The sequence below is a fragment of the Pholis gunnellus genome (assembly GCF_910591455.1).
Source record: "Pholis gunnellus genome assembly, chromosome: 17".
NCBI classification, from domain to species: Eukaryota; Metazoa; Chordata; class Actinopteri; order Perciformes; family Pholidae; genus Pholis; species Pholis gunnellus.
The window spans coordinates 10,236,161-10,253,353 of NC_136544.1; the positions used below are offsets into that span (position 1 = coordinate 10,236,161).

The 17,193-nt window shown below is 39.3% G+C and overlaps 1 protein-coding gene across 1 annotated transcript; it reads left to right on the forward strand.

The window, feature by feature from the left end:
- Positions 1 to 519: 519 nt before the first annotated feature.
- Positions 520 to 11,622, forward strand: LOC306709432 (myosin heavy chain, fast skeletal muscle-like). The gene is made up of 40 exons (XM_079177567.1): positions 520 to 610; positions 734 to 971; positions 1,234 to 1,377; positions 1,513 to 1,669; positions 1,816 to 1,843; positions 1,989 to 2,100; positions 2,195 to 2,287; positions 2,373 to 2,436; positions 2,828 to 2,926; positions 3,022 to 3,125; positions 3,208 to 3,346; positions 3,455 to 3,573; positions 3,679 to 3,828; positions 3,916 to 4,086; positions 4,182 to 4,488; positions 4,751 to 4,818; positions 4,901 to 4,988; positions 5,068 to 5,185; positions 5,284 to 5,407; positions 5,507 to 5,643; positions 5,749 to 6,004; positions 6,228 to 6,470; positions 6,573 to 6,749; positions 6,827 to 6,972; positions 7,087 to 7,177; positions 7,271 to 7,660; positions 7,759 to 7,885; positions 7,971 to 8,089; positions 8,256 to 8,452; positions 8,562 to 8,745; positions 8,825 to 8,990; positions 9,087 to 9,211; positions 9,579 to 9,887; positions 9,976 to 10,179; positions 10,267 to 10,392; positions 10,502 to 10,672; positions 10,806 to 10,910; positions 10,982 to 11,077; positions 11,183 to 11,314; positions 11,509 to 11,622. The coding sequence occupies exons 2-40, from the start codon at positions 753 to 755 to the stop codon at positions 11,524 to 11,526; spliced, it is 5,823 nt and encodes a 1,940-aa protein (XP_079033693.1). The 5' UTR covers positions 520 to 610; positions 734 to 752; the 3' UTR covers positions 11,527 to 11,622.
- The last annotated feature ends 5,571 nt before the right edge of the window (positions 11,623 to 17,193 follow it).

The following is a 17,193-nucleotide window of genomic DNA, read 5'->3' on the forward strand; positions in this document are numbered from 1 at the left end:
TCAGCATGTTCTTTTCATGTCAAATAGTCTTGAAGGGATATAAATAAGCAAATATGTTACTTTCTTTTTTTACTTTAAAGCAAGCTGCTAAATATATTTTGCAACTAATAATAGTGAATTTAGAAAAGTTTGTTATTTGATATTTTTTGAATGATCCAAATAGCTTTGGATCACTGGAGAGACTATGAAACACAGTCGTGTAGAAGCTTATATAACTGACGTAATTGTAAAGGCAAAGCAGATGTATTCATATAGCAACAATTCAAACACAGAGGCAATTCAAAGTGTGTTATAAGAAAGTTATTAAAGTGAGAACAAGAAGCTATACAAAAGCAGAATAAAATCAATCAAGATAGACCAAAAAGAATAATAAAAAAATTTAAAAAAGGAAATGAAATACAAATGACAGCTACACTGCAGTAATAAAAGCTTATGGAGCCACGCAGGTTTGCTATAACAGGTTAAAATTAATGTAGCGTGACTGCTGTTTACTGCTGCTTTAGACAGTGGAAAATATTAAAATTGTCTTACCTCTTCAATGATCAACTCAATCTGTCTTTAACAGCATTCTAAGGTAACAAGCTGTGGCACTCATTTGGGATAAACTGAGGTAAGACATCACCAATCACACAACCTCCATAACAGTCAAATACAAATACTACCATATAATACCACCAAATACTATCACAATGAAATTATTCAAAGTAATCCAAATTCTTTCTTATCTTTTCAGTCCCAAATAAAGTGCAACCATGAGTACAGACGCAGAGATGGGGCAGTATGGGCCTGCGTCCATATACCTCCGCAAGCCCGAGAGGGAGAGGATTGAGGCTCAAACTACTCCATTTGATGCCAAGACAGCCTACTTTGTGGTCGATCCAATTGAAATGTACCTAAAGGGTAAACTCACTAAAAAAGAGGGTGGCAAAGCCACAGTTGAGACAATCTTATATGAAGGAAAGGCACCAAAGGTAAGTGTAATGAAGTGCATGAAACTCAAATGACCCCAAACCAACTGATGACATTAAGATATTGCTATTTTACTTCAGAGACTTTCTTAGCAAAAGAGAATGAGATACATTTTATTTAACTATTATATGGGACTATGACTTTGTGACTTGACTAATATTATTTAAATTAAAGGTGAATACATGCTTTATTTAAATGTATTGTTAACAATGAAATAGGATGAAATCCATCCCAATTTACTTTTTTACTGCATTTTCTTTTTAGACTCTCACTGTCAAAGAAGATGACATCCATCCAATGAATCCTCCCAAGTATGATAAAATTGAGGACATGGCCATGATGACCCACCTCAATGAACCTTGTGTGCTGTATAACCTCAAAGAGCGTTTTGCATCATGGATGATCTATGTGAGTGTTTAGATCTGCATTAACATAAAGAAAAAAACTTGTATTTTCTCGACAGCCACTGCTCTAAATGAAATGTATACAGTATGTCAGATGTAAAAGCAATGAAGTCAAAAGGGAACTTTCTTCCCTTTCCAGACCTACTCTGGCCTGTTCTGCGTCGTCGTGAACCCCTACAAGTGGCTTCCTGTGTACGATGCTCAGGTTGTCAATGCATACAGAGGCAAGAAGAGGGTTGAGGCTCCACCCCACATCTTCTCCATCTCTGATAATGCCTATCAGGCCATGCTCACTGGTAAGATATCGTATTTTGAGAAGACGACAGATGAATTTATCTTTACGTGACACACTAAACAAGACACAGCAGTTATGACCTGTGACTGTATTTCGACAATATATGGTATTTTATGAGATATTAAAGTATTTGTTTGTTTATTTCAGATCGTGAGAACCAGTCTATCCTTATCACGTGAGTGAATACACATATCAGAATAATATATATGTATATATAACATATATAAAATCATATAATATTATGTTTTATGTATCTATATAATATATTATAGAACATTGATATGACTCAAGTTTTCTCCCTCCCCTCTTCTTTCCCCCAGTGGAGAATCCGGTGCAGGAAAGACTGTCAACACCAAGCGTGTCATCCAGTACTTTGCAACAATTGCAGTGGCTGGAGGAAAGAAACAACCCGAGACAGCTAGTAAAATAAAGGTATATATGGTCACTTTCAATGAAAAAATGGAAAAGCAATTGTTTGTTAGTGGATTCATTGCAATCTACAATATGTTTTTTAATGTTTTTGTAGGGTTCGCTGGAAGATCAAATCATCGCAGCCAACCCTCTGCTTGAAGCTTACGGAAATGCCAAGACTGTGAGGAATGACAACTCCTCTCGTTTTGTAAGTCTTAAAAAAGCATAACATACACATAAACGTTTTGAGCTGCGTGTCAAAAACTCTGCTAACTTTAATCTGATATGCTTAGGGTAAATTCATCCGAATTCACTTTGGAACCAGTGGCAAACTGGCCTCAGCTGATATTGAAACATGTAAGTAATTTTCTACATTTTGCTGTGAGACATTTGTTTGAATTTGCAATTGGTATGGTGGTAGTTTTGCAAATAGATTAAAAAATTTGTTGTCACTGTATGATAATATATGCAATATGTAATATATTCAGAAGCAGTTATGTGGAATAGTTTTAGCTACAAGCCTTAACTCAACTGTCTCATATATATTGGAAACATTGAGTCCTAAAATCTTGGGCTTTATTTTGTTCTATGCTTTTGGCAATATTGTACAAAGATATGATGCCTCCTGGTGAGGTTGTGCATACATTTATATATGTCAAATATTTCCTTTTTTTTAATATATTATCAATAATAATAGTGTGATTTAAATTCAACAAACTGTAATTTGACTTTGATTTGTTAATCTTAGATCTGCTGGAGAAGTCTCGTGTCACCTTCCAGTTGTCTGCTGAGAGGAGCTACCATATCTTCTACCAGCTGATGACTGGCCACAAGCCTGAGCTCCTGGGTATGTTACAACTGAAATTTGAGATAGAAATGTAAACAATGCCAGAAGAAACTCTAAACAATACTACGGTATGTATTTCTGTTGTTCTCCTCCAGAGGCTCTCCTGATCACCACCAACCCCTATGACTACCACATGGTCAGTCAGGGTGAAATCACTGTCAAAAGCATCAATGATGTGGAGGAGTTTGAGGCAACAGATGTAAGACAACAATTAGTCAAATAGATAGTTTACTGGGGAAAAGGTTTCCCATTCCAATAAGTTCGGTTAATTTACATTTCAGATGGCAATTGACATCTTGGGCTTTACTGCTGAGGAGAAATTGGGCATCTACAAGCTGACCGGAGCTGCGATGCATCATGGCAACATGAAATTCAAGCAGAAGCAGCGTGAAGAGCAGGCTGAACCCGATGGCAATGAGGGTAATTGTTTAAAAAAAGAATACTATTCTCATCATGCAAGTGTTCTGGTTTGTAAAATACCGTACCAGTGAATATGTATTCAGTACTCCTTCTTTTTCTCTCCATCAGAGGCTGATAAAGTCGCCTACCTCCTGGGCCTGAACTCAGCCGACATGCTGAAAGCTCTGTGCTACCCAAGAGTCAAGGTCGGAAACGAGATGGTGACCAAAGGTCAGACCGTGCCACAGGTAATAAAAAGAAGATTTGAGGTTTGGAAAAAATAGGGGAATGTTTGCATTTTGATATGAAGATATTTGTCTAATAAATTATCACACTAAAATCCTTATTTCTAGGTCAACAATTCTGTCCATGCTCTGTGCAAGTCCATCTATGAGAAAATGTTCTTGTGGATGGTCATCCGTATCAATGAGATGCTGGACACAAAGCAGGCCAGACAGTTCTACATTGGAGTGTTGGATATCGCTGGATTTGAGATCTTTGATGTAAGTTAGAAAAACACATAAGTAGAGATGATATACATTATGAACACTGCCTGCCAATTTAACTGATTATCTACCTGTTTACTGTAGTACAACAGCTTGGAGCAACTCTGCATCAACTTCACTAATGAGAAACTGCAACAGTTCTTCAACCACCACATGTTTGTCCTGGAGCAAGAGGAGTACAAGAAAGAAGGCATTGATTGGGAGTTCATTGACTTCGGTATGGACTTGGCTGCCTGCATTGAGCTTATCGAGAAGGTAAGACAAACCTGTCAGGTAGAACTGAATTCCTGTTTTTTTGGAGTGGATGCTAAATTATTGATTCTTTTTAATATGACAAAATGTCTCTTCAGCCAATGGGCATCTTCTCCATCCTTGAAGAGGAGTGCATGTTCCCCAAGGCCTCTGACACAACGTTCAAGAACAAGCTGCATGATCAGCATCTTGGCAAGACCAAGGCCTTTGAGAAGCCAAAGCCTGGAAAGGGCAAGGCCGAAGCTCACTTCGCTCTGGTTCACTATGCTGGTACAGTGGACTACAATATCACTGGCTGGCTGGACAAGAACAAGGACCCCCTGAATGACTCAGTTATTCAGCTCTACCAGAAGTCTTCAAACAAACTGCTATCGTTACTGTATGTAACCCATGGTGGAGCTGAAGGTAAGAAGTTATACAAACTGGTAATTAATACATTTATGTTAGTAAGGAGATAAAACCTGAGCAGAAACATTGTGGCAATGATTCAGTGGCATTGTTGTAACCTCTCTGGAACAACCAACTGGTGGGCATAAGAAAAAGGATGGTTCCTTCCGGACCATCTCTGAACTACAAAATCCATTTTTCACGAAGAAGAATGCGTAAACACTGCTAAAACGTTATTTATTCAGTCCCATTAATGAAATTCAATTATTTTGCAAAACAGAGGCTGCTGGCAAGAAGGCTGGAAAGAAGAAGGGAGGTTCCTTCCAGACTGTGTCTGCCCTTTTCAGAGTATGTATTGTTTCATATCTTTGGATAACAATCAAAAAACACAAAAAATGTTGACCTATTATCTTGTTATGACGCTTCACAGGAGAACTTGGGCAAGCTGATGACCAACTTGAGGAGCACCCACCCTCATTTTGTCCGTTGCTTGATTCCTAATGAATCAAAGACCCCAGGTAAGACATTCATAATCCTCCTTTCTGCACTTTGTGAAACATAGTTAAATTCTACCCAATATGTATTTGCAATTACCAGGTCTTATGGAGAACCACTTGGTCATCCACCAGCTGAGGTGTAACGGTGTGCTGGAAGGCATCAGAATCTGCAGAAAGGGCTTCCCCAGCAGAGTCCTCTATGGAGACTTTAAGCAGAGGTGACAATAATTTTCAGTTCATGCACAACAAATTTAATTGATTTCATGCCTGCCCAAGAGTTGAAATACATCAAAGTCACAGCATAATTTTCTTGCAGATACAAAGTATTGAATGCTAGTGTCATCCCAGAGGGACAGTTCATTGACAACAAAAAAGCTTCAGAGAAGCTGCTGACCTCCATTGATGTGGACCACACTCAGTACAAGTTTGGGCACACAAAGGTACATTCTTATAGACAATATAAACAGACTTTCACTAATGCAGTTGTCCTGTTCTATCCATGTGTGCTAATGACTACTTTCCTTTACTTGAAAACATAGGTGTTCTTCAAAGCTGGTCTGCTGGGTACCCTGGAGGAGATGAGAGATGACAAACTGGCTCTGCTGGTGACCATGACTCAGGCTCTCTGCAGAGGATATGTTATGAGAAAGGAGTTTGTTAAGATGATGGAGAGGAGGTACAATTATCATGCATGCACTATACTAAGTGGTATCATATTGATATTTCTACATAATCATATTACAATCAAAGTTTTGTTAATATATATATATTTTGTTTTTAGAGAGGCAATCTATTCCATCCAGTACAACGTCCGTTCATTCATGAATGTGAAGAACTGGCCATGGCTGAAACTGTACTTCAAGATCAAACCTCTTCTGAAGAGTGCTGAGACTGAGAAGGAGCTGCAACAGATGAAGGAGGACTTTGAAAAGATGAAATCAGACCTTTCTACTGCACTGGCCAAGAAGAAGGAACTGGAGGAGAAGATGGTTTCTCTGCTGCAGGAAAAGAATGACCTGCAACTGCAAGTGTCTTCGGTAAGTGAAGTCATTTGGACCAAATTCACCAATTAGATCTCAGGAGATACTTGGAGACCAAATGCAGGGTTTGCATTATGTACCTGCTTTACCAAATATCCAGCCTTTCTGCATAGTCAATCTGTAAATAATTGATATTATACATTAAACAAAAACTAAATAATAAACTCATGTTTTCATGGATAATCTAAAATGTGTTACCACATGTATGTTCAAAATATAGGAAGGTGACAATCTCTCTGATGCTGAGGAAAGGTGTGAGGGGCTCATTAAGAGCAAAATCCAGCTCGAGGCCAAAGCCAAAGAGACAGCTGAGAGACTGGAGGATGAAGAGGAAATTAATGCTGAGCTGACTGCCAAGAAGAGGAAGCTAGAGGATGAATGCTCTGAGCTGAAGAAAGATATTGATGACTTGGAGCTCACCTTGGCTAAAGTGGAGAAGGAGAAACATGCCACAGAAAACAAGGTTCACATAATTTGAAATATACACTGATAAAATATTTCTACAGAATCACATATGCATAGATGTTAAGTTATACTAAAGTGTATCCTTCATTCCTTTTTTAAGGTGAAAAACCTGACGGAGGAGCTGGCATCACAAGATGAGTCCATTATCAAGTTAACCAAGGAGAAGAAAGCCCTCCAAGAGGCTCACCAGCAAACACTTGATGATCTCCAGGCAGAGGAAGACAAAGTCAACACTCTGACCAAGGCCAAGACAAAGCTGGAACAGCAAGTGGACGATGTGAGGAAACTATAAAACAGTTTGGGTCTTACCATTGATCTTCCATTGTATAAATACGAAACATTTTTTTTCAAAAGCTTGAGGGATCACTGGAGCAAGAGAAGAAGCTTCGAATGGACCTTGAGAGAGCCAAGAGGAAGCTTGAGGGAGATCTGAAACTGGCCCAGGAATCCATAATGGATCTGGAGAATGAAAAGCAGCAATCTGACGAGAAAATCAAAAAGTAAGTTTTTGTTTGTTTGTAAATGTATTGATCCTCGTATTAGCATACCACACATTACACTCAAACAGTCAGACAGACATCAGACAGTGAAAGCTTTTTGGTCTCCTCTTCCAGGAAGGACTTTGAGACCAGCCAGCTCCTCAGCAAGATTGAGGATGAACAGTCTCTTGGTATTCAGCTTCAGAAGAAGATCAAGGAACTCCAGGTAATGTATTTGACATGAATATTACACTCAGTGAATCAAAACAAACATGTTAAGGTTAATAAGTTGCATTGATATTACTATCATCAAATCCAGGCTCGTATTGAGGAGCTGGAGGAAGAGATTGAAGCTGAGAGAGCTGCTCGGGCTAAGGTAGAGAAGCAGAGGGCTGACCTCTCTAGGGAGCTTGAGGAGATCAGCGAGAGGCTCGAGGAAGCTGGTGGAGCAACATCAGTTCAGATTGAGATGAACAAGAAGCGCGAGGCTGAGTTTCAGAAGCTGCGTCGGGATCTTGAAGAGTCAACCCTGCAGCATGAAGCTACCGCAGCAGCTCTCCGCAAGAAGCAGGCTGACAGTGTTGCAGAGCTGGGAGAGCAGATCGACAACCTCCAGCGTGTCAAGCAGAAGCTGGAGAAGGAGAAGAGCGAGTACAAGATGGAGATTGATGACCTCTCCAGCAACATGGAGAATGTTGCTAAAGCAAAGGTGTGGGGTTTGTCAAAAATGCAAAAGAAAAATGATCTATTGACAATCAGTATGTCTGTGTTGCTTGAATACAAATGTAACACATTTATTATTGATAGGGAAACTTGGAGAAAATGTGCAGAACTCTTGAGGACCAGCTGAGTGAGCTCAAATCCAAAAATGATGAGAATGTTCGCCAACTGAATGACATCAATACACAGCGGGCAAGATTGCAGACGGAGAATGGTAAGTCACCTGTACGACTGTAATGAAAAGCACTTGGTAGGTGAGTTAACCATTTTCAAAAACTGGTTCATACATTGTCCTTCAGGTGAGTATTCCCGTCAAATTGAGGAGAAAGAAGCTCTGGTTTCCCAGCTGACCAGGAGCAAGCTTGCCTTCACTCAGCAGATTGAGGATTTTAAGCGGCACATTGAGGAGGAAGTGAAGGTAATATAATACCCATTCTCTCTACAAAATACGCTGCAACTTAAGAATAATATTAACACAAACATCTTGTGGAAGTAACCAAGAAACGTTTATCCCTAGTACCCAGAATTCCTATTTGCAGTGTATATGTAGGTCAGTAAATAAGGTCTCTTGTCATGTTAAACAGGCCAAGAACGCCCTGGCTCATGCTGTTCAGTCCGCCCGCCATGACTGTGAACTGCTCAGAGAGCAGTTTGAGGAGGAGCAAGAGGCCAAAGCTGAGCTGCAGCGAGGAATGTCCAAGGCTAACAGTGAGGTGGCTCAGTGGAGAGCCAAATATGAGACTGATGCTATCCAGCGCACTGAGGAGCTGGAGGAGGCAAAGTATATAAACAATTTCTACTGTTCCATACATTAAACACATTGTAATACATTGTAGCGTAGGTAATGTTTAAGTATTCAACAAAGATGTGTCCTTCCTTGCTCACTACAGGAAAAAGCTTGCCCAGCGCCTTCAGGATGCTGAGGAAAATTGTGAGGCTGTGAACTCCAAGTGTGCCTCTCTGGAGAAGACCAAGCTGAGGCTGCAGGGTGAGGTGGAGGACCTCATGATTGATGTGGAGAGAGCTAATTCTCTGGCTGCCAGCCTTGACAAGAAGCAGAGGAACTTTGATAAAGTACGTAAATGTTAGAAAAAAACAAATCCAGATTTATTCAAATGAAACCAATAATGTTTCCTCATGTATATAATTCTAGATCCTGTCAGACTGGAAGCAGAAGTATGAGGAGTGCCAGGCAGAGCTGGAAGGATCCCTGAAAGAGACTCGCTCTCTCAGCACTGAACTTTTCAAGATGAAGAACTCTTATGAGGAGGCTCTGGATCATTTGGAGACCTTGAAGAGAGAGAACAAGAACCTGCAGCGTATGTGAACAATTATACTTGAGGGAAAAATACTACTGATTGTAGAGCAGCTCCTAAAAGTGTAATTTGTTTTGTTTTGTATTATCTTTCCTGTAGAGGAGATCTCAGACCTGACTGAACAGCTTGGTGAGACTGGAAAGACTATCCACGAGCTGGAAAAATCTAAGAAGACTCTGGAGTCTGAGAAGACTGAAATTCAGACAGCCCTGGAGGAAGCTGAGGTACAACACCATCAGAAGTTGACAGGGACTCACAAAAAACAGTTTTTTAGTGCGGGCAATCAAACATACATATTGACAATGATAAAAGACATTGGATCTTCAAGTTTATTTTGGTTTGGCACATATACAAAACTAAAAACAATATGCTTGCTCCTACAGAAAAAAGTTGATAATTTGGTAATTTTCAAGTCTGGGTGACCTTTTGGAATGCTGATTTGTTCAAATCACTCTCGAGAAATTTAATGAAATAGGTTGATAGAAACGGCGTCTGTTGCTTTTATCACAACACAACAAGAGATACTATGTTTAGAGGAAATCTTTTATGAGTTATTAACTTTCTTAATTTTACTGTTGAAATTACACCAAGGGTGCCCTGGAGCATGAGGAGTCCAAGATTCTCCGTCTTCAACTTGAGCTCAACCAGATCAAAAGTGAGGTTGACAGGAAGCTGGCAGAGAAGGATGAGGAGATGGATCATATCAAGAGGAACAGCCAGAGGGTGATTGACTCCATGCAGAGCACTCTCGATGCTGAGATCAGGAGCAGGAACGATGCCCTGAGAATCAAGAAGAAGATGGAGGGAGACCTGAATGAGATGGAGATTCAGCTGAGCCATGCCAACAGGCAGGCGTCTGAGGCCCAGAAACAACTGAGGAACGTCCAGGGACAGCTCAAGGTGGGTTTGGTTGGATTGCTGGATGAAAAAATAAAATGGTTTGAAAGTAAAGAAAGTTAAGATTAACTCTTCATTTTTATGTTTTCAGGATGCCCAACTGCACCTTGATGATGCTATCAGAGGACAGGAAGAGATGAGGGAGCAGGTTGCCATGGTGGAGCGCAGAAATGGCCTGATGCTGGCTGAGATTGAGGAGCTGAGAGTCGCTCTAGAGCAGACAGAGAGAGCACGCAAATTGGCTGAGCAGGAGTTGGTTGATGCTAGTGAGCGTGTGGGACTGCTTCACTCTCAGGTTTGTTTTCAATAACTCACAAGAAATTAGTAAAATACAATAATAAAACATCATATTAAACATGGCTTCCTTATTTTTAACATTCAGAACACCAGTCTTATGAACACCAAGAAGAAGCTGGAGACTGACCTTGCCCAGGTTATGGGTGAAGTGGAGGATTCAGTTCAGGAAGCAAGAAATGCTGAGGAGAAAGCCAAAAAGGCTATCACTGACGTGAGTTTACATCTCCAACTCACCTATGTTATGTTTTTGTTCTACCTCCATGCACTGACAATATATATTATAGATTGTGAAAGAATTAGAGACCATTGTATCATTTCAGGCTGCCATGATGGCAGAGGAGCTGAAGAAGGAGCAGGACACCAGTTCTCACTTGGAGAGGATGAAGAAGAACCTGGAGGTCACAGTCAAGGACATGCAGCACCGTCTGGAAGAGGCTGAGAACCTCGCCATGAAGGGTGGCAAGAAGCAGCTCCAGAAACTGGAGCACAGGGTATGCATTTTATACTTTAAATGCTCATCATATATGAAGTTTAGGACGTATATTTGTGCGTGGAATGAGTAGAATGAATTCAACCCTTTTCAGTACTAATATTTTTGATGAATTATTTCTCATCGTGTTACAGGTGCGTGAGCTGGAAGCTGAGGTTGACGCCGAGCAGAGACGTGGAGCTGATGCTGTGAAAGGTCTTCGCAAATACGAGAGGAGAGTGAAGGAGCTGACCTACCAGGTAAATTATTATTTAACTGGTAACTATCATGGTTTGAATCCGTTGGTAAAAAAACATATGTATCCCTACAGGCTGAGGAGGACAAGAAGAATTTGATCAGACTTGAGGATCTGGTGAACAAGCTGCAGCTCAAAGTCAAGTCTTACAAGAGAAATGCTGAGGATGCTGTGAGTCAAATAGATAATGTGACACATGGTTTACAGTTGATATAATAATAACGTCACTCTTAACTGCCTTGTAGCTATGTCAATACAATTTCAATCCCTTCACAGGAGGAGCAGGCCAACACTCACTTGTCCAGGCACAGAAAGGTCCAGCATGAGATGGAGGAAGCTCAGGAGCGCGCTGACATCGCTGAGTCCCAGGTCAACAAGCTGAGAGCCAAAAGCCGTGAAGCTGTAAAGGTATCTTGGTTGTTTGCATGATCACAGTACCAATTGTACTGACACAAGAAGTCAGTAAAAGGATTTGATGCTGTGCACTTTTACCATTGACAGTGTAAATCAATATCACAGCTTATATTGTACCCAATCATTACATATTTGAATTTCCACCTGAGAATAACTATGCTAATTGATTTTCCTCTCTTTTTCTTTAGTCTGTTTCTGCTGAGTAAGAGTCAAGTTGAGGCCTTTCAACAAAGTTCATCAAATATGAACCAGTGGCTGGGGCATCTTAAACTTATTAATAAAGATGATAATTGACATCACAATCCAGAATCCTGTCATTTCCTTTCTGACAACTAAATGATTATGCTGTGCTGTGTTATCTTATTGTATCGGCAGCACTATGAGTGTGTAAGAACAATACCATCCATCCATTTTCTTTCCACTTATCCGGGCCGGGTTGCAGGGGCATTTCAATCAGGAGAGACAAGTCAGATAAAAGAAAAGATCATAGTTTATTATTATACAGAGGATATGTGATGATAAAGTCCTGACAGAGTCTTTGGCGCTTAGACTCTACAGGGAGATGTGTAATCGAGGGGCGTCTGCCCTGAGCAGCAGCAAGATAGAAGATGGCTGATAAGGCTGATAGAATGATGAGTTGATGAAGTCTGCGAAGATTGGGTGTTGATAGGGAGGTGGAGGGGTGCGTAACAGCAGCATGAACGTACTGAAGGTAGAGAGACAATCATTTAAAAAGAGACAGCAGCAAAACTACGGGCTTAGACATACAAGAGTCCTCCTGACTGAACTTACGAGCTTCATCAGGCTCAGCAGGGTATTCCAGACGGCCATCTCCCCAACAAGGTTTTCAAGCTCTTCCTGGGGAACTCCAAGGCATTCCCAGGCCAGACGAGATATACAATCCTTCCAGTGTGTTCTGGGTATACCCATTTCTAAGGCTGAGCCCAGCCCCCCAACAAAAGAAGCTCGGTCACTTTCCAAAGCTCATGACCATAGGTGAGGGTAAGAACGTAGATAGACATGGAAAATCAAGAGCTTTGCCTTTCAGCTCAGCTCCCTCTTCACCGCAGCGGTCCGGTAAAACCCCTACATCACGGATGACATCGCACCAAAGCGCCTGTCCATCTCCCACTCCATTTTCCCTCACTCATGAATGAGACCCCAAGATACTTAAACTCCAAAGCATGGGGCAGTGACTTACTCCCAACCTGGAGGTCACAATCCCCCGATTTCCGGCAGTGAAGCATGACTTCAGAATTGGAGGTACTGACTAATCCCGACCGCTTTACACTCGGTGTACAATACGTCCTTCTGAAATATTGTTAAGTATAAACCTGAACAAAATGGAAATACATGTGTTTGGGAAGTGGAAACCTTAGATTTGCAATATGGTGGAAGGATAATATTATAATATTATAGGTTTTAATAGTTTTTTATTGTTTCAATCAATCAATTTAATTCTGTGTATTGGTACAAACATACTTTTTTTTTTATAAATGCTGAATATATATTTTGATTGGTTACGCTCATACACTCATACAGACATCATGTGAACATTTTTCTTACATTTTTGGCTGAATTTTTACATTATGATTTTCTATTACATCCCCCATTATAATGTGTGCAGCTGTCAGACTAAATGATTCACATATTTTGAGTAGGATGGTGTTTTTATTGGCTCCTTAACCCTCAAAATCTAGATTTACTAAAACCAGACCACAATATTTGACCAAAAAAAGAAAAAGAAAAATTTGCTGGTTGTTTTATCTGAGATCAGAGCAAATCAAATTCTGCTTAGGACTCAAAAAAGTCAGTTTCCTGTCCTGCATCCAATGCTCTATTTGGGATGTCACAGGCGATAAATAGATGTAGATGCACTCTGTCTCCTGGAAGAAATTAAAGCTTGACTTGGAATCTTGGATCAGAATGAGGTCTTAAGCCTTTAATGCCCCTACGTATGCTATCCCTTTGGGCTTTTTCATGGAAGGGTACTAGGATTTCACATCACGTATACTCCTAAAGGGAATATATGGTGAAAGGGTTAGCATGCAGCAAAGGAAATCCACACCACCAAAGTGGATTTCTTTCCATAGCAGAATCCTAAAAAGTTAAATGTAAAAGGAACAACATATATAACTCATTGGTTCAAGTAATGATCAGATTTTTACTCAGATAACAGTACATATGGCACAACATATATTCATTTGTAGATGTTTAAAACATCAATTTTGAAGGAATGACATCATACAATCAGTATTGGGAGCAAAAGAAGTTTTAAAGAAGTAAGAAATACTTGTGTTGGTCACTTTAAGTCATCACATAATCTGCTCAAATCTGTATGTGTCCTAAAAGCCAACTCAAACTAAGTCAACATAAATTAAACCAAAAAAACTTAATGAAATGGGTTTAGTGTTCATGTTTAAAAGGTTTTCTGTGTTTTTGCTATTTCACTTATTGCTTATTTAACAGATAGTCCTCCTCCTTAGTATCACAACTAGATGAAGTTCATTTTGCCTTGTGTGGAGCTTATTTTAGGCTTGATCTCAAATGAGTTACCAACAGTTTTCATGTCCATTTAGGGAGTTATATAACAGCTGATTGAATGTATATGGATAGTACCTCATCTTTAATTTTATTACAGGAATATGAGATGAGCCCTTGCCCTGTGACTGTAGACCAAAGAAATGTGGTGGGCATTTCCAAAGCTAAGCTCTATGAATGAATCTGACATGGTACAAAAACATGAATGCAATGTAAACTCTGATTTTGATTTATAAGACACGAAAATAGTGCACAAACACAACTATAGTATCTCTTCATGGTATAGCTCAACAAAATAAAAAGTCAAATATTTTTTTCACTTTGTTTTAGGATGCCCAACTGCACCTTGATGATGCTCTCAGGGGACAGGAAGACATGAGCGCAGAAAAGTGGCTGAGCAGGAGTTGATTGATGCTAGTGAGCGTGTGGGACTGCTTCACTCTCAGGTTTGTTTATTTTCAAAATACATTAAAAACATCATTTGTTTCATGGCTTCTCTTTTTTAACATTCAGAACACCAGTCTGACGAACACCAAGAAGAATTGCTGATAACTCACCCATGTTATGTTTTTGTTCTACCTCTATGCCCTGACAATGTTTATTATAGATTGTATCATTTCAGGCCGCCATGATGGCAGAGGAGCTGAAGAAGGAGCAGCACACCAGTTCTCACTTGGAGAGGATGAAGAAGAATCTGGAGGTCACAGTCAAGGACATGCAGCACCGTCTGGATGAGGCTGAGAACCTCGCCATGACAAGAAACTGGAGTCCAGGGTATGCATTTTATACTTTAAATGCTCATCATACATGAAGTTTAGGACGTATATTGTTCAATGAGTAGAATAAATTCAACCTTTTTCAGTACTAATATTTTTGATTCATTATTTATCATCAAGTTGATAATATGTGCTGAGTAATTTTTCTTTTTCAGTCTGACATTGCTGAAATAAGAAACAACATCCTTCTGGAGCCCTTTGACAGAATTCATAAAATTTGAACTCGCTGTTGAAATGTTTTCTTGTGATGTCAAAAACTGTATCCTCACATAATATTATTATTTACTCTTTATTTACTCTCCATTTTATTTATAAAAGTCACCCAGCAGTTAGGTCAAGCAGTTGACTCGTTGGGCAGTAGACTGCGTATCTGGTTAGCTGGGTGGGTGAGCTCTTACAGATGAACATTTTCCTTCACTCTGAATAACCATGAGTCATGCTCACAGAGTACAAGGAGAGCAATTCTAAGTTCCCCATAGCCACAATAACACCACATGCTCCATGTGGACGGTGTCCCCTAAAGCTGCATTGTCACTCTGCACTGGTATTCAGTATTTATTACAAATGCATGCATATGCATAAGAAAGAAAAGAAGCAGCTCAAATGTGTAATTACTGCCATAAATCTGGATTGTTAATATATTATATATATATAAATATAAAAAAAAATACTTCCACTTCCACTTCTGTGAGCACGCTGTACTATATCTTCTTCTTTGAACCAAAGAAGTCAGCAAGCAGGAACTGTACAGATCGACTTACAGACTTCCTTATCAATGGAAACAATCTGAAACACCATTGCACTGTTATAACAGCAAAATCAAAAAGTTATCAAAATAATTTTTGATCGAAATAAATAAATATTATATTTGAGAAATAAATAGATTATTTAAGAAAATAAATATTTTTAAACTCCTGATATGGTGTTAATAACGTCCTATAAATATATCCTCCTCTTTATGCCAAATACAAATCACTGCTCTCTCCCATGGCTGGATTTATTTTTGACCAGGGTAATACCTTGTGGTCTCCTAGTATGATGACAAATAATGAGCCAAGTCTGCTCGAAACTTGGAAATGAAAGTAAATCTTGGAGATGATCTCAGACTTTCCCTTCATTAGATCAGTCAGTCAGTATAAACTCTTCCACTCACTTCTTTTCCACCCCTCACAGGAAAATATTTATGCTATTTATAAGGACCATAGTTCTGGTGTTAAATGATCTGAGTTGGCAATCCTGCTAATCTCAGGAGATATACAACACTTGTCGTTAATGGAGAGACCACGGCCAGAATTTGTTTTCAGATGTCTGAGATTAGTATGTCATGCAGTAACTATACACCAGTGACATTTCAAGGCTTCTCCAAATGTAAAACTCGTCACTGGTTGTGATGTCAAAGTGAATAGGACACATATGCCCATCATAAACTGTGTATTTATTAGATAAAATAATCCACAAACGATACAGTGCTCTTTTTCAATTTACCACTGGGTGTACTTTAAAAATATGTCAAACTCATAATATTGTCATCTCTTATGATGGTACCTTTTTACGAGGAGTACAATTATATAAATTTCTAATTTTGTGTTGAGTTGAGGTCTATACATCAACAATGTAGGCATTATGTAAAGTAAACTAACAAATACAATTAATTTGACACTGCACCATGTCTATTTTGGTACAAATCACAAGACTTTTCATTTAAATTGATGTGGTTTTACTGAATTTGTTTTGTAATACTATAAAGAACTCAAAATACATTTCTATTTTTATAATATCTATACAGTACGTAGTGAACATATCACTGTCAAGCACCAAGGTCAAGTATTCCCTGACCAAATTGTATGGGACACTTAAGCTAAGTGTATAAGAAACAGCTTCAACTGAATGGCATCCAAGACGGGTTGGTGCAGAAAACTGTTCTAAACTGACTCTAATAATATTAATAATAGGCTCCTTCAATTTTTCACCTACAATTACTTTGCTTAACTTAGACCGTTTTCATACTATGTCTTTTTTTAATGCAAAACTTACCTTGGTCTACTTGTTTTGTAGCATCTTGACATACACAACTATGAATTTCTGTTTGGATTAGTTAAGGTAAATTCTTCAAAACAAAAATATTAGAAACGAGTCAATTGCAATTATGTTTGAATCTTTCATATTATTTATAGTTATAGTCTCCATTAAAATGCCACAATGAGTATAGACGCAGAGATGGAACAGTGTGGCCTTGCGGCTATTTACCTCCGAAAACCATGAGGAGAGGATCAAGGCCCGGACTGCTCCATTTGATGCCGAATCTGCCATCTGCCTTCTTTGTGACTTATCCTGATGAAATGAATGTCACGGGCAAACTTGTCAAAAGGCACAGTTGGGAAAGACGGAGTAAAGGTAGGTGACCCTATACATAGAACCATACTATTATGCGATGTTACTGATGAACTTTGTAGGAAATGTCTCTCAAAATCTCAAAACCTTTTCACTCCGTATTTATGAATCACTGTAAGACGAGAGGAGTCCATCACAGGAACCCACCAAAGCTGATAAAATCAA

Bases quoted from the DNA above. Each gene is read 5' to 3' on its own strand.
- LOC306709432 (XM_079177567.1), top strand. From the start codon at position 753: ATGAGTACAGACGCAGAGATGGGGCAGTATGGGCCTGCGTCCATATAC. The intron at 8,090-8,255 runs GTAATATAATAC...CATGTTAAACAG, and splicing joins ACATTGAGGAGGAAGTGAAG to GCCAAGAACGCCCTGGCTCA. The intron at 8,991-9,086 runs GTATGTGAACAA...TCTTTCCTGTAG, and splicing joins AGAGAACAAGAACCTGCAGC to AGGAGATCTCAGACCTGACT.